The sequence below is a fragment of the Opisthocomus hoazin genome, chromosome 6 (genome assembly GCF_030867145.1).
Source record: "Opisthocomus hoazin isolate bOpiHoa1 chromosome 6, bOpiHoa1.hap1, whole genome shotgun sequence".
Taxonomy (NCBI): Eukaryota; Metazoa; Chordata; class Aves; order Opisthocomiformes; family Opisthocomidae; genus Opisthocomus; species Opisthocomus hoazin.
Genome location: NC_134419.1, coordinates 26,180,606 through 26,195,916, shown reverse-complemented (window position 1 = coordinate 26,195,916; position 15,311 = coordinate 26,180,606). Strand labels below are relative to the sequence as shown.

The window sequence follows — 15,311 nt, the reverse complement described above, 5'->3', positions numbered from 1 at the left end:
TGAGTGCAGCTGGATGTGAAGAGCCAGCTGGTATGGTACCACGCTAGATAAGACACCAAATGCGCTATTAGCAGAAATGGATCCTCCTTTCCACATTGCTCTATGCTGTGTGCATCAAGGAATGCAATACTGCAGCACTCCTGTGCTGCTGAAGAGAGGGGACAGCCTGAGCTACTGGCATGCAAGCACAGCCTCCTGCCCAGCCCAGCAGGAAATACAAAACCGGGCCCATGTTAGCCACTGTGCAAATTTAGCAGCAGAGTTAACAGACACGTTCCCTGTCATCAGCTAATGTATTTTTGCCTATATTAATGCGATAATGCTTTTATGCTCTTAATGCAGATCCAGCAGTACCTCCATCTTATCAGCTGGAGTTTCCTTTAATAACACATGCGCACAGGAAACGTGTGCTGGTGCTTCCTTCTGCACGAGAAGATCAAACCCTGGATTTCTTGGAACACAGTTTCTTTTAATATATCCTAGGTCTGAGCTGTCTTCCGTAGGGTCACTTGGTCCTGCCAAGTGGAAAGCATTTTCACTTTGTAGTGTCTTTCCTGAGAGGACAGCGGTGAGCAGTAGCTGCTTATACATGTGTGACCACAGTTGACTGCAGAGAGTGCAGAGGCACTACTGCAGCAGCAATATAGCAGCTTCTGCACCTCCAAATGTGACGCGGACAGCCTGCTGTCCCTGGGGTTTGAAGTGTTTGGCTTTTTTTTGTGGCCTGGTTTCTTTCACGGTTTTTCCATTTACTCTTCTTGTTGCACGTTGAAAGGTTTCTTCAAAACACGGTAGTCCCATGTTTCACTCCCAGGGCCTGTAATGTCTTTGAGCTTTCAGGAGAAAGGTCTATTTTGTTGACAGCCTCTCATTGCATCTAAAACCTTTCTTTCAAGCAGCAGCTGCACTCTGTCTGCCAACTGGTAGCCATAGAGGAAAGGGAACGAAAGCGATAAGCCAAGCTCCCATCTGCCCATGGTATGTGCTGGTTGGATCCTTTTGCAGGGCACCCGACTAAAGCCAGATCCACTCAAACATTACTGATGGGTTGCAAGTCTTTCGGGTAAGTCAATGGAACTGACTAGTGGCCAAATCAAGAGAAGGGAAAAGGAAGCTTAGAAAAATTCCTTCAGTAGTAGGAGCATTTTGTATACTTGAATTCTTCCACTTGGGTCATCTAAGTCTGTCCTACACATATTATCTTAAAAATGTCTCATGGCTGGATGCAGTTTAAGATTCAAGAAAAGATTTGGGACAATTCCTATTTAAACACAAACCAACTTGCTTAGTTTGGTAATCATCAGGCTTTCATACCACACAGCAAGGTTTTTTCAGGTTAGACACCCTTATTAAATTTTAAATATGTTGTAAGATCTCAGCCTTTAAGATTCCAGAGTTATGTTTTAGAATATAAACATGAGCAGACAGTAGTGACTTTGAGGTTAACTTTGTTACCCTGAGGCTAACTCAGACATGTTTATTAGCTGTGGGGCATTTTGCGAAAAAGAGATTAATTGTAGCAATATGCCTATTAATATTGGAGTAACACAGCCTGGCATGTTGGGATTCTTCGTTATATTCCTTCAGTTTACCTAGTACCTCCCAATAAGATACGGGGAAATGTTTCTGCTTTGCTGTTTGAGAGGATTTTTTTAGTGTTCTGGTGCCACCTATTGAATTCTTTTCAACTGCGTCCTATTTCATTGCTATAATAAATCATATAATAGAATAGAATCATAGAAGAGCAGGAGAGCTTTAAAATGCTTAGAAGGACATAAAACTGTCATGAAATTCTGTTAAAATGCCAGTGCTTATTTGGAGGGGAAAAAGGGTGATCTAGGACTTACAACGTTCCCAACTCTTTTAAGAAGTGTTCTGCTCTAGTTGGTGCTGGTCTGAGCAGGGCAGTTGGACTAGATGATCTCTTGAGGTCACTTCCAACCTCGAGTTCTGTGATTGTGTGTAACATTTAGCATCTGTCACTGTGAGTGACCATAAACCTCACGCTGTATTTAAGCTAGTAGCATTATTCCTAACTTTACAAGGGAGAGCATGGGGAAAACGGGTTTCACAGGAATCTTAAGGAAGGGAATGAGGCAATCGGAAATACAACGCTGTGACAAGCTTAGGAGCCCTGTTTTGCTCATGTGATCTTACTTCACTTGCAAGAGGGAATCTTCAAGCATGTCCTTTTGCCTCCATCATGTTTGCATTAGATGTAAGTAAATAGCCTGAAAAGTATTTCTAAATGTCTTGCGAATCTCTGAGCAGAGTTTAATTTAGGACTTTTTCTGCAACTCCTTTTATTCTTTTCTTGGAATCAGTTATTGAAGTGATAGTTAATCTGAGTAGATGCTCACAGAAAGTTAATTTTGGGCTTGAGGTATACTTAATGTGCTGAACTAAAGTAAGATTTGGTAAGGAGGGGAAATAATTGATTCTTCAGCTGATAAGCCAGTTAAAGAAAGAAAAATTGTATTATGGAATTTAGAGTGACCAGCTGCCAGCTTTCAAACACTGAATTTAAAAATCATGAAGATACACTGAAAATGGATTGCTCATGGCAAATATGAATGTTAGCTTTTACAAGATTCCTTGGCAGTTTAGTGTCTACAGTTAGATTATACAATTACTGTTAAAAAATGTTCCAGTCCTTACTAGAGATTTCTGATGCTGAAGTTACATCAATAGTTCAAAAGATCATCTATATTTTTGTTTCTTATCTGTAACATCTCTCAGGTAAGGAAGCTTCATCTGCTAACATTCTGTAGCTCAGAAAATTGTACGTGGTCCTGTGTTTCAGTGGAGATATATAGGTATAAATGAGTTAACACACTAGAGCTCTTAATATAGTGTCTTCTAAGCCCATGTTATCCAGTCTGTGGTCAGTCTACTACATTTTTTACAGTTTATATTCTTACAATTAAGAGCAATTTTACTTTGACAGTTTCATAACATTTCAGACAAACTAGATGCAGGCCCAGATCCTCATCTTATGAATCAGATTTTAGGCAATGCCCCTCCCCACTTCTGTAAAGAATGAAATAGCTTGCTTTGCACTACTATTTTTAGCTGAGCTTCATTTGACTTCTATTGATACTTTTTCTTTAAAATATCACACTACTGGCTTTTTCCAAATTTTAATTTGTAGGAAGCGATCTTGAATAGTGTACAGTCCGCAACAAATTTAACTACTCACTAGAAAAGTACTTACAGGATTTTAGCTTTTGTTGACATTCATTTTTATATCATGGTTTACACACATTTCATGACAGTTCTGAGCATAAAGAAATTGCTTGCTCTCCACAGGTGACTGTTGTCACTGGTTGGGGTTTTTTAATGGCTATTGTCAGTCTTCTAAACTGTCCGTATGGGGTGCAGAATCCATGGTGGCTGTTGAACAGCCACCACGAATGCTTCTGCTTGTCGGGTCGATAAGGAGAAAATCTTTGGAGTCCCAGGAGATCTGCCTATGTTGATCTTCTGTGTCAGAGATGACAGATGTGGTTTTGACACTGGCACATGAACAGGGCAACGGAACATGCCTTCATAAGCATTGCAGTTTTTCACATAAACCTGGATTTTTATTTTAAAGATGAAAGGAGTTTATTTTCAAAAAAGCAGAGCTACAACAGTTGTGAAGTACCATGTAGGGAAGCTGAAGTAACAGAGAAATTATAAACAGTGAACTAGTATTTGAAAAACAAGCATGCCAAGAAAAAAAATCCAGGAAAGAAACGTAGTGGGAAAGAACTAGTAGATAAAGGTATGAAAGTTTGTGGACAGTCACAGCAAGGAATGTGAGAACAAGTGAGTTTGTTTCTTGCTGAAAGCCTAGCAGTCTGTGGTAGAGAGAGACATCCTAAGGGAACAGGGATGCTTTTGGGATGGCTTTCAGTATTCTTCTGTCAAAGTGGAAGCCTCTAGTCCTCAAAATGAGTAAAAGATTCAGTGATGAGAACAAACTTGTGGTTCCAGCCATTGCCATTTATTTTTGCCCCTCTTTCTTGCAGCAAAAATTTTACATTACACAAATACAAAGGGTTTTCGAGTCAGGATTTCAAAGCAGAGTGTAAAAATGAGGCTTGTTTTTATAGATGTGCAAAGATCATAGCTCCCAACTGAAGTCAGGAGGTAATTTATAAACTGGAGATGTTATTTGTAGAGGTTCTTAAATATCAGCAGGATGGTCCAGGAAGGGCGCTGCCATTTAGAAATTAGTATTAGGGAAAGTAAATGGCTTTCAGGAATGTCAAGGCTTGGCTTTCCAGCTCTTGCGCAGTGAGGATTATAGACAGGATTTCTCTTGACAACAGATTTAGTGTTGGTATCTCTTCTTAGTAATGAAGTCATTTTTCGTTCAGCAAAAAGTCACCCTCTATTTGTTGTTATTGTTTGTAATTGTATACACTGCTATGTGATGATGTGAAAGACTTTGAGGGTTTTAGCTTTTGGTATTGCACAACACATTGATAAACCTGAAAACATTTAAGTATCCTCCAGTCAAATCTGTCCTGAGAAATGTGTTTCAGACAAAGCTGTACAAACCATTAACCTTTTTCTACTATAGATGAATGCCTCACCTTCATGCATTACTCACCTGGTGATATTTTTTCCCCACTGTGCAGCAGGAGATGAAAATCTGGCAACTGCCAGCTCTCCTTCCTCTGTGTCACCTCCACCTGCATGCTCCATATCACCCTCACCTCCAGGCACCACTGAAGGTAACAGTGAATTTGGGACAGCAGCATTGCTGCTCTGCTGTTTCAGCTGAACTGGCATCTAGCGCAGCCTTCCTGATGCTGTCTCCACCCCTCAGGCTGCACAGCACAGACTCTTGGCTCAAGGAAAAGTGATATCTAACGAGGACAATATCAGTCCACGTATCACATGCTTGATAGTTTGGGGGTCTGGTTGCTGCTCCATGCCACTAAATATTACTTACGATTGTGTAATTCTCTGGGGAAAGCTCAGCTGATAGCTAGGAGGAAGGAATTTTTCGTGTTATATTTTTGGCATATGGTCGTGTTTAATTCCTTGAAAGTTTAATTTACATTTCTCTCCCTCTTTCTCTTTTTAAGGAGATGAGTCAGCAGTGACTACACCTGGTAAGAAACTTTTAATTTACATGACAGAATTGCATTGATGTTTTTTTCTGATCATTTCTTCTTTCCTTTTCGTTCTCACGGTTGTCTCATGGAGTGTGTAATGCCTTTTCATTCAGCCCAATGAAATGAAATATGCTGTCTTAAGAGACAAGAATACCAGACAAGTCTGGTTTTGAGTCATGAATTTGAGTATATTTTAAACCAGAGCATTTAGCATGAAAGAGGTGCAGTCAGTGCCAAAAAGGATTATACTTACTGGATGTTCAGCTGACACCTGTTGGGCCTCCTAACACCTTGAGTATTCAGTGTGCCTTTGCTTGCTAACAAATTCACAGTGCCTCAGTACAAGACCGCTCCAGCACACCAGTTCTCTGTGGTGTGCAGCTTTGTGTCCCTCCTTGACCGGGCAGCCTCCGAAACATTAATGTAACTGCTGTACTTCTCACCACAGGTGTCTCTCCTGCAGACAGCACATACCTCTCCACGCATGCAAGCTCCATCCCTTCCATGGGAATCAGCAACCCACCACGCAGCAGCACTGCTGCCCTCACCACACGCACTCCCATTGCCTTCGAGAATGCTTCGTCAGGTTTGCCATCTTTCTTCAGATGCCACTCACTGCTCTCTGAACTGTAGGGGATAATTAATTAATCACTGTAGGGGATAACTAAATAATTCAGCTTCACGGTAGCCTTTTCCAGCTTATGGTTCATCAAATAGAAAAGGTATCTGTAATTTGGTGTAGTGGCAATACCAGAATTATTTCGAGTACCTGGTATCTGATGGCCAAGTCTTGTAGTCATCACACTAGTACCAAAAAGCCAGCTGCTGTCAATGAGGCTGTTGCCAAAGCAAGAGCAATAGGAATGGGCCTAAAAGAGAAAGTAGAAACCTGTCAGTGGTTTATAAGCAGGGAGATAAATACTGAGCTATAATAAGTAATATAGCGCAAGATATGTGATCTAGCAAGCAAACACTACTGGAATGCTTGTTTCTGAAAGGGCACAAAGGCTATTCATAACTGTGTTTTACTGTAAGAACATAGCAAAAGGTTTTTGTTTTTCCCAGTTCACAATTTTTAATGCCATTTTTATGTTGACTTCATCCTAGATTATGCCAAAACAATGAAAAAAAAAATAGCCCTCGTGCATTGCAAAATTCATTAGTAAATGGTATATTCGTTACAGCTTGCTTTCTGTTTAAATACTGATTTTCTGTTTTATTGGATGTATTAACATGATTTTTCTTTCAGCACTTTTCTCTAAATTTCAAAACTCCCAGCAGAAAAAAAAAAAGCGGAGAAGGGCTGTAGTGTAAGACATTTTTGATGACATAGCCATATGAAATAATTAATTTTACTTTTTGATGCTGATATGTTGTTTATTTCCTTACAGATGATTACAATTCAACATCCTTGCACAGCACCATCTCACCAGTCAGCATGCCAGCAAACACTGGGATCATCCCCACTCACACAATAGGTGACAAACTTGCACACAGTTATCGCCAAGCACAGAAAATCTGTTCGAATGAGGGAATTAAATTTGAATTTCTTTGATCAAACTTCAGCATACAAATTAGGCATGCAACTCCATTAGACTTAAGAGTGTTTTTAGGAATCTTATTAATAGTTTACGAGTAACATTAAGGATATCAGCAAATGAAAAATAGAAATTATTTCCAGACAGTGGTGTAGGAGGAGGGTACATCTGTTAATTACTGTGTCAGTACTCCTCTTAATATTCACAGAAGTTTGCCTAAGCAGCAAAAAAATATGAATACAACCACAGATCTGTGTGCTACTGTGTTTTCTGGTGGCTTCCCTTTTGTTCCACTCCGCAATAACATTTTTTTTGGGATCTAGTATTGCAAACAGTCACACACGTTATTATTGCAATTGCGCTGCAAGGAATTACTCAGGTCAGTAAAATAAGTGTGTGTGCTTGAGCAAAGCACATCCAGGAGTTGGACTCTTACCGTCTTTGTAACTGCCCTTCAAGTAGCTGTAGGCTGCTGTCAGCTCTTTGACAGACTGAGTTTAGCTTTTACTTGTGGGTCTTCTGCCCCGAACCAGCTTGGTAACTCTCCACTGGACCCTCACAGATTGCTCTATCATTAGGTGCAGTACTCAGCCAGATGACTCCAAGCTTGGAGGGATGAAAATCTAGGGCCTGTCTTCTATGAAAAGAATTAGATATCAGTCTGTCTTGGTAATACTTCTACCACAGTATATTTTAGGTAATTGTTTTCAGATTAAGTTCTTAAGCTTCTGTACAGGTTTTCTAAATATCAGCTCATAATTTCCTGTGGGTATTTCAGTGTAAAAATAGCTGTAAAATGATCTGTACTTTTGCATAAATCTCTTTCCAAAGGTAAGAGTAGCTGTGCAAAAAGCACGTAAATTTTGTTTCTTTAGTGACATTGAATACTGTTCATTTCACTATTCCACAGCATATGTGTCCTAGGAAACCTATAGTTTATCGTACCACTGTAAGAATGTGTGATTTTGGAATATTCTTGTGTGACTTTGTATGCAGAAATATTATTAATAACCAGTTTGGTCTGTTGTCAGTGATGTCATTGTAAATGATGAAAGACACATGCTCCCTTAAATAACTAGTTAAAAAATGGGATGATGTGTAGCTGATGTTTTCTTCCCTTTTTCAAATGAGTAGCATGCTAAATGTAATTATTTGGTTTGAATATGTTTAATGAATGGGCAGTACCAGTCATCGTTCTCTAATGCTCTGTTAAAAAAAAATGCAAACCTGCTGAGCTACACCTTAATTTTTGTTTTCTTTTCTTATAGGAACTCCCACAATGACAACTGAAGAACCTTGTGGTAAGAACCAAACCCTTTATTTTTTGCAGTCCTGAAATTTGACCAAATCAGTAAACTTAAATACAGAAAACCTATCAGTGGAACAGATCAGTTATCATCTCAGGTTATTTTATAAACTGTCTTCCATTTCTGAAAGAGTGGGATTAAAGTTATTAACATTTCTGGTCTTCTCATCTTCATTTATAGTTCAGTAAAATTACCCTGCACTAGGCTGTTGATACCAGGGCTGCAGAAAAAAGATCTGGCTTCATTCCACTAGTCCTTCTCTAATTTTATCCCATCATGCTGGCAATCACATGCTGTTAATTGCAGTTCATAACTGAATTAAAACTAAATTTTGGACATTGGTTTACCTCATCAGAATTAGAGACCTCTCCTTTCTAATTCTCAGGAATAGACTATAGCCTTTATTTACTAGATGGTTATGAAATGCTTTGAATAAGAAAATTTGATATTTCTGTCCAGACAAATGATTCAATGTGTCAAAATCAAGTATTTCACATTGAACTGGCATTTTAAATTAAAGCAGATCTATTTGTGAAACGTTTATCTTTTTAATTCTTTAGTTTTCCTAACTAGGGAATTATTTAAAAGAATATTCTCCTAAGGAAATTTTCTGTTATAATTAAACAAGTTTTAGAAGTAAAAGATAAATAAATAAAAAAAGAATAAGAAGCAGCTAATTTTACTGTATTTTCTGATTCTTAAAAGAAATATGGTGCTGGGAGTGCTATAAAAAATTTAATGGCTCTTAAAAATTGTCATAAAATCATTGTTTGTCATTTTATCTTTTTCTTTCAGATGATGATTTTAACTACATCATAGAAAGTGTAAAAGATGACAATAACATGGCTAAAGTTACACTGAAAAATCTCAGAAAAAACAGAAAATATTTTATTTCACATGTTAACGTGATGTTCAATGTGAATTCCAGTACCTATATAATAAACCTTCACAGATGCATGCGATACACAATTAAAGTTAAAAATTGTGCAGACAAGTATCTTACTATTCCACCTGGTAGGTATAGAAGGGTTTTATTAGTTTCTTTTTTCTTTTTTTTTGACATGCAGTAATTCGCCTTTCTTGGATTTATTAGTCTATTCTTGTCTCTTTTGAGAGATTCAGACAGAAGGTTTTCATACTTTTTCTTAAAATACGATGTAAAAAAATATAGTTTTCTCATTGTAAAGGAAAAAAGGTAACTTTACATTGGCCATATGCAGCATGGTTAGCAATAGCAAGACCAGCCAGCACTTGAAAGTTACTGTTTATGCTGGATGTTGTGTTCACTAAAGAGATTGTTGGATTAAAAATTTCATTTGTTATTTGAATACTAGCATTGTCTTTGCCTTGTGTAGGCTTTTCAATTTTTACTTTCCATTTCCTGTGATATTCTTTGTGTATTATTCTATGCCAATTTTATCTTCATATTGCAGAATAAGTCAACATATATAAAAGAACAAATTGCTATTTAAAGAATCAATACAGCTGACGTCACAGTGACTTATAATGCTAATCCTTTTCAGAGACCAGTGAGAATCCTTTCAAAGTTGGGAAAGAAACCAGCACATCTGCAGAGTTATGTTGGGATAAATCACTGGCCTGTGCTAATGTGACTGTTAGCTGTAACAGTAAGACACTTTTAAGATATTTTTAAAATTTATTTATTTATGTATTTATTTTAAAAGCAATGTTGATGTTGTCTTTTGATGAGAAACTGGAAGATTGAAATTAATTGTGCCAGTATGAGGGAAGGGCTGTTCAGAATTTCGGGGATCACCAGTCTGGGGACTACTGTCCCCACACACTGCACAGCTGGGGTAGGTTCAAACCCTGAAAGCTCATTTCCTGAGCTTACCAGCTTCACAAACTGCAGACTTCTGAAGATTTTGAGGTCCTGCTTAATGGTCTGAAGGGGAGTGGCAAGTTTGGAAATCCTGCAGTCTATGGGTCTGCTGTGAGCTGATTCCTTGCAGATTACCTGGGTCTGCAGGCTCCTGGATGGCGAGAGTCCAGGAAATCTGCTCTTGGACTCTTGGAGCCTGCCAGCCTGAGCAGATGCTGGTTCGAAGGCAGCTAGTGCGGTAGGGAAGATGTGGATGCTGGATGTCCTCAACTGTCCCAGAAAAATGCACGATGAATGTCCTCAGCTGTCCCAGAAAAATGCATGATGAGTGTCTGGGGCTGGAGATCATAGAATCATACAAACATTAAGGTTGGAAAGGGAGCTGAAGAGCCAAGAAGCCACTCCAAGGTTTTGTCAGACTCCCATGAAAGTTTTGATTCCTGTGGGAAAACTGTCTAATGATATGAGCTTTACTGATGAAAAGATCTATGCAAACTGAATTAGTATGAAAGAACCTAAAACCTAGTAATTGGATTAGGTTGTACAGTATTCTGTTTGGAATATTATGATAGTTTATTACAAATTATATTGAATAAATATGGTAGAGAAAATCCCAGTTAAAATGGTACTACGTACTTTTGGAGTTGTGAAAAATATTGGTAAAACTCTTTTTGTGTCTACAGATGAAACACCCATTACAGTATTCAATGAAGCTTGTAGAAATCTGAGCACTTTATCACCCAACAAAAAGTACAACTGCACTGGTAACCTAAGTTTTTTTGAAAAGAAGGTTGTCGTTGAAAGCTTCATCATAACCACAGATTATGGCAGTAAGTGTAATGCTTATTTTTGCTTTATGTTCCATATATTTCTGGAAAACCCTACTATCAGTCCCACTATCTGTGTTTCCTGGGGTTGAAGAGGTATTTTGAGCAGCATGCTCAGCTGCTCTCAGATTCTCCTCCAGCTCTTCCCGCCTGGCCTCCTGCCCTTATGGTTGTTCTTTGACTGCAATCACAGTCTTCCTTTCCTACTCCAGCCCCAGCCTTTGAGAAGGTGGCCAAATGTAAGGAAATTTCAATGAAGATTAAAAAAGAAAGTGCAGGCCTAGTCAAAAAAGAGTGTTAAATTCTCAATTTGAAGAAAGATGCAATAGAATAATTGCAAAGAATGTCTCCAGATAAAATTATATGTTTTTCCAAAACAACATCTCTGGGAATAGCTTAGCTTTTTTTTCTGAATTAAAAATGAAATCAAACTAATTCAAGTAACCTGCAAATAAAAATTCAGGCCAAGTATTTAGTTTGTTCAAATTATAAGGAAATTCAAACAACGTGTAATATTTGGAAATGTCAGACAATTTTAGTAATATGTGACATTGCTGTATTCACCTTGTCCTGAATTAATTAAATCTATTAAATTAATATGATGCCTTTACATAAACTCAGTTTATACTTATGTATAATTTCTTTGAATGAAATAAGACTACAAAAATGTTATATGTCTTTGGTATCTTGCTTTAGTAAGCAATGAAATTCAGTCAAAGTAGGTAAAAAGAGGAATATTTTGCGTTTTCATTGAAACATTTCCTTCCGTCCCCGTTATTTTTCTTTTACAACAGCTCCAGAAGCACCAGAAAACCTTACAGTATTTTCTGATGCCAAAAATGTAACAGTTAGATGGAATAAACCTAGTGACACTTCAAAGGGTCCTATAGATGGCTATCACGTGACATGCAATGGCACAAGTAAGTATATGCCCCTTCAGTACGGAATAATTCATTGCATGTTTTGATGTTTACAGAGCACCAAGCATGATGCACTGTCACACCATACTAGAATCTCTTCAAACTGTGCAGAATTTTTTTTTTTGGTACAAATGTTTAAGTTTCTTTCCTTTCAGAGAGTTTCAGTTGAACCATGTGGTTACTCGGTTTACCATTTCAGAACACAGCTCTGTGACCCTTCAGTTTTCATGCTTCTTGTTTTAAGTTACGACAGTTGCCTGATCAGTTTTTAGCATGGTGCTCTGTTTCAGAAAATGCTGCTATAGCTGGCAATGTATTATCTAAGATGACAGGGACCTGCCTTCTTAGTAATAATAATGTATGTAAAAGTCAAGAGTCTTAAGCATGGCAGTTAGCATATACATGTTTAGATAGGCAAAGCCAGGTGGTTGGCTTCTAATAAATGGTCACTCCTTCTAGATAGGCTGGTTTATGCACCTTACATTTAGATGGATAAGTCTGTATCCGTTATACTGGGACCATGTTTTCCAGGTGTCAGCTTTTCTTCAAAACAAGGACTGGAGAATGATGTTTTGAAAATGAAGAGCCTGGTACATGATTCCAGGAAATGTATGTCAGGTTTAAGCTAGTCCTGGGTTAATTAATTCATTCTGTTCACATACTGCAGGTTTTGTAAACCTGGACTGCCATGGTAAACAAAGGCTGTCATGCTCATGTGCTCCCCAGATACAAATCTCTCCCATTCTTCATGCCCCAAATTTGACCACTACCCAAAAGGGTGACAGCCCCATGCGCCAGTTTCTGTGATTGGTCTGGCTTGGCCAGTGTAGGAGACCAAGGTAGTATGCTGAGGTGTGGGGAGGTCACATCTGAAGCAGCCAGAAGGACACATGGAAAGGCCATTGCTCCCCAGTTCCCCAAGCCACCAAAGCCCCAGCTGCAGTGTGGGTAATAGCTTTGCTCCTGTTGCTTCCCATGCTGATCCTTTCTGTCGTACTTGCCACCACTGAAAGCACACAACATCTCTTGCCTCATACCAGAACAGACATCCAATGTGCAGAGTGACTTCTGACATCTGCTTACTAATGCCTTCCCAAGCTGAACACAGAAATGTTGTCCTCTCTTTATCAATATGTGCTTTATGTTAGTTTTTAATTGCACTCATTTAAATGACATACTGAGAAACTAAAAAACAAACCAGAACAAAACCTCAACTTTCTATCTTTTTGAAGAAGGACATGCAACTGTTGGAGCGGGTCCAAAGGAGGGCTACAAAAATGATCCAAGGGCTGGAGCACCTCTCCTATGAGGACAGGCTGAGAGAGTTGGGCTTTTTCAGCCTGGAGAAGAGAAGGCTGCAGGGAGACCTGATTGCAGCATTTCAGTACTTAAAGGGAGCCTATAGGAAAGATGGGGACAATCTTTTTAGTAGAGACAACAGTGACAGGGACGAGGGGTAATGGTTTTAAACTAAAACAGGGTAGGTTTAGGCTGGATATAAGGAAGAAATTCTTTACAGTGAGGGTGGTGAAACACTGGAACGGGTTGCCCAGAGAGGTAGTGGAGGTCCCATCCCTGGAAACATTCAAGACCAGGTTGGACAGGGCTCTGAGCAGCCTGATCTAGTTAGTGGTGTCCCTGCTCGCTGCAGGGGGGTTGGACTAGATGACCTCTAGGGGTCCCTTCCAACCCAAAACTTTCTATGATTCTATGAGTCTATGATTTCTTCATCTTCTTGAGCCTTCACTTAGCATTAGTAAGCAAGATAAACCATCCAAGTACAAGGAAATTAAAATAGAAGTACACATGACGGTGGTTTCAGATACCACTGATGAAGTGTAAGAGTTCTCGTGCTTCTAACACAAATTTCATTAATTAATCTAATTTTTCATTTTTTCTTGAAGAGACAGCAATTGAGCATACGACTACCTTCATGTGCCACGATCTAAAACCTTACACCAAAGGTTCTGTGTCTGTGACTCCATTTACGAACAGCAAATATAGTAATATATCACTTCTGGGAAGAACTGGAACATATACCTTTACAACCAAATCAGCAGGTAAGTCTCTTTTTTGCTAACTGTTATGAGCAAGGCTGATACTAACATAGGGAATACGTACTTTCTTATTGTACCTTATTATACTTTATATATATCATTACTACTATCCAAGAAACTAATTAAAAGAATTTTATCAACATTCATATCATTAGTGTTTCTTAATTACTTAATAATAATCTAGTTTCTATTAAGCATTTATTATTAGTATTCTTATATATACTAGATTTATTTTAAAATTTTCTGCATTCATTTGAAATTCTTGACAAGATTTTTAGAAAGCATTATGTCCTAATCTAAAGAAAAGATTCAAATTAAACAAAAAGAGAATGAAAAACATTCATTTTTAATTTGTGGCATGGAAGCTACAAATACGTGCACAACATACCTTCTGTTCTGTAGTTGGCCGTTTGCAGAAAGCAGACCTGCATTACCCAGGCTACAACAATACCAATGTCTGTACCGGGTTTCGGTTAGTTTGGATGTACACGTGTGCAGATGGCTTTTAAGACTCCATATTAGGTTAAAGCCAAATGTGTGTCAACCCTTGTGCTGACAGAAAGGTCTGCTCATCTTTTTGGGGCTATGCTTTCAAAAGTTTAACCCCGTGGTCCTGGTTCTTTGTTTGCCATACATGTTCAATTGATAGAACTACAATAAAAGCTGAAAAAAATCCAGCCCCAAACCAACAGACTTTGCAGATATTTTCCTGATGGAGGAAAGGCATAATAGAGACGCAGTCCTTTCTATTTTGTTGGGGTTTTTTTCCCCCTTTTAATCGTCAGATATAGAGCATCCTACTGTTTTAGTTCCTTTTTTTGAGAAAAATAAAACAAAACAAAATGAAAACAACCCAAAAAACCATGTGTATCTAATTTCTTCCAGTACCTTTTTATTTCTAGTTCCACCACCCCCAGGCTCAGCTAATGTAGAGATACAGCTATAGGGAAATCATAATGATTTATACCTGGTAAGACACTAAATTGGTATTTCCTTTAATTTCACTGATTAAGCAAAAGATTTTGTTTTTAGTGAAAAATAAAATATTATTTTTGTGCTAGTGAGGTAATCATTGTTTAAAGTGGTGATTCCTCCCCCACCCCCAATAGCAGGAATAATTAAATCTTTTGTTGCTATTAGTACTTCTGAAAAGTATGCAGAAATATATATATAAGAGCATTAAATCTGACTGCTGTTTTTATTAAATCTGTTAGCTTTGGGAAATACAGGGGCTTCTGGCAGACTGTTGTTTTGAATTAGAACCCTATCCCTCTGTAGACTATACAGAGCTTTTGTGTCTTGTTTTACAGGCAATCCATGAAAACCTTGGAATCTCCCTATTATTCTGTGTCATTGAGCTAACAAATTTTAGTTTATACTTTAAAGAATACTGGCATCAAAATTATCATCTGAAGCCCCATGGAAAAAAAAAGATGATAAATGAATTAATAATGTAAACCATTTGATCTGAGGTTTAACTGTAACAGAAATTAAAAAACGTTGTTAATTTTAGACAGCCCTAATTTGAGCATGATCATGATTTTTCTCTCTATGATAATCTAGTTTGAGCGTATTACATTTTCAGCCCTCACTTTCTGGGGCTTCACTCACTTTTTAATAACTCAGGTGAAGAGTACAGTCCACAAGATAAGTTTATGGGTCTTGAAAACAACTTCAGTTCCCTAATTTTTTTGAGAAAATAACAAAT

At 38.1% G+C, this 15,311-nt stretch overlaps 1 protein-coding gene across 7 annotated transcripts in view; it reads left to right on the top strand.

Moving 5' to 3' along the window:
- The window catches only part of PTPRC (protein tyrosine phosphatase receptor type C), a 66,195-nt gene that overhangs the window by 30,638 nt on the left and 20,246 nt on the right, over positions 1 to 15,311 (top strand). The window contains exons 3-12 of one of the 7 annotated variants that reach the window (XM_075422305.1): positions 4,629 to 4,724; positions 5,082 to 5,108; positions 5,560 to 5,697; positions 6,503 to 6,589; positions 7,918 to 7,950; positions 8,752 to 8,970; positions 9,480 to 9,584; positions 10,483 to 10,629; positions 11,421 to 11,546; positions 13,451 to 13,606. In XM_075422305.1, the coding sequence (XP_075278420.1) occupies positions 4,629 to 4,724; positions 5,082 to 5,108; positions 5,560 to 5,697; positions 6,503 to 6,589; positions 7,918 to 7,950; positions 8,752 to 8,970; positions 9,480 to 9,584; positions 10,483 to 10,629; positions 11,421 to 11,546; positions 13,451 to 13,606 (1,134 nt within the window). Of the gene's footprint in view, positions 1 to 4,628; positions 4,725 to 5,081; positions 5,109 to 5,559; positions 5,698 to 6,502; positions 6,590 to 6,685; positions 7,347 to 7,917; positions 7,951 to 8,751; positions 8,971 to 9,479; positions 9,585 to 10,482; positions 10,630 to 11,420; positions 11,547 to 13,450; positions 13,607 to 15,311 lie in introns of those variants that run through there. The other 6 variants (XM_075422306.1, XM_075422307.1, XM_075422308.1 and 3 more) reach the window with 6 other exon arrangements.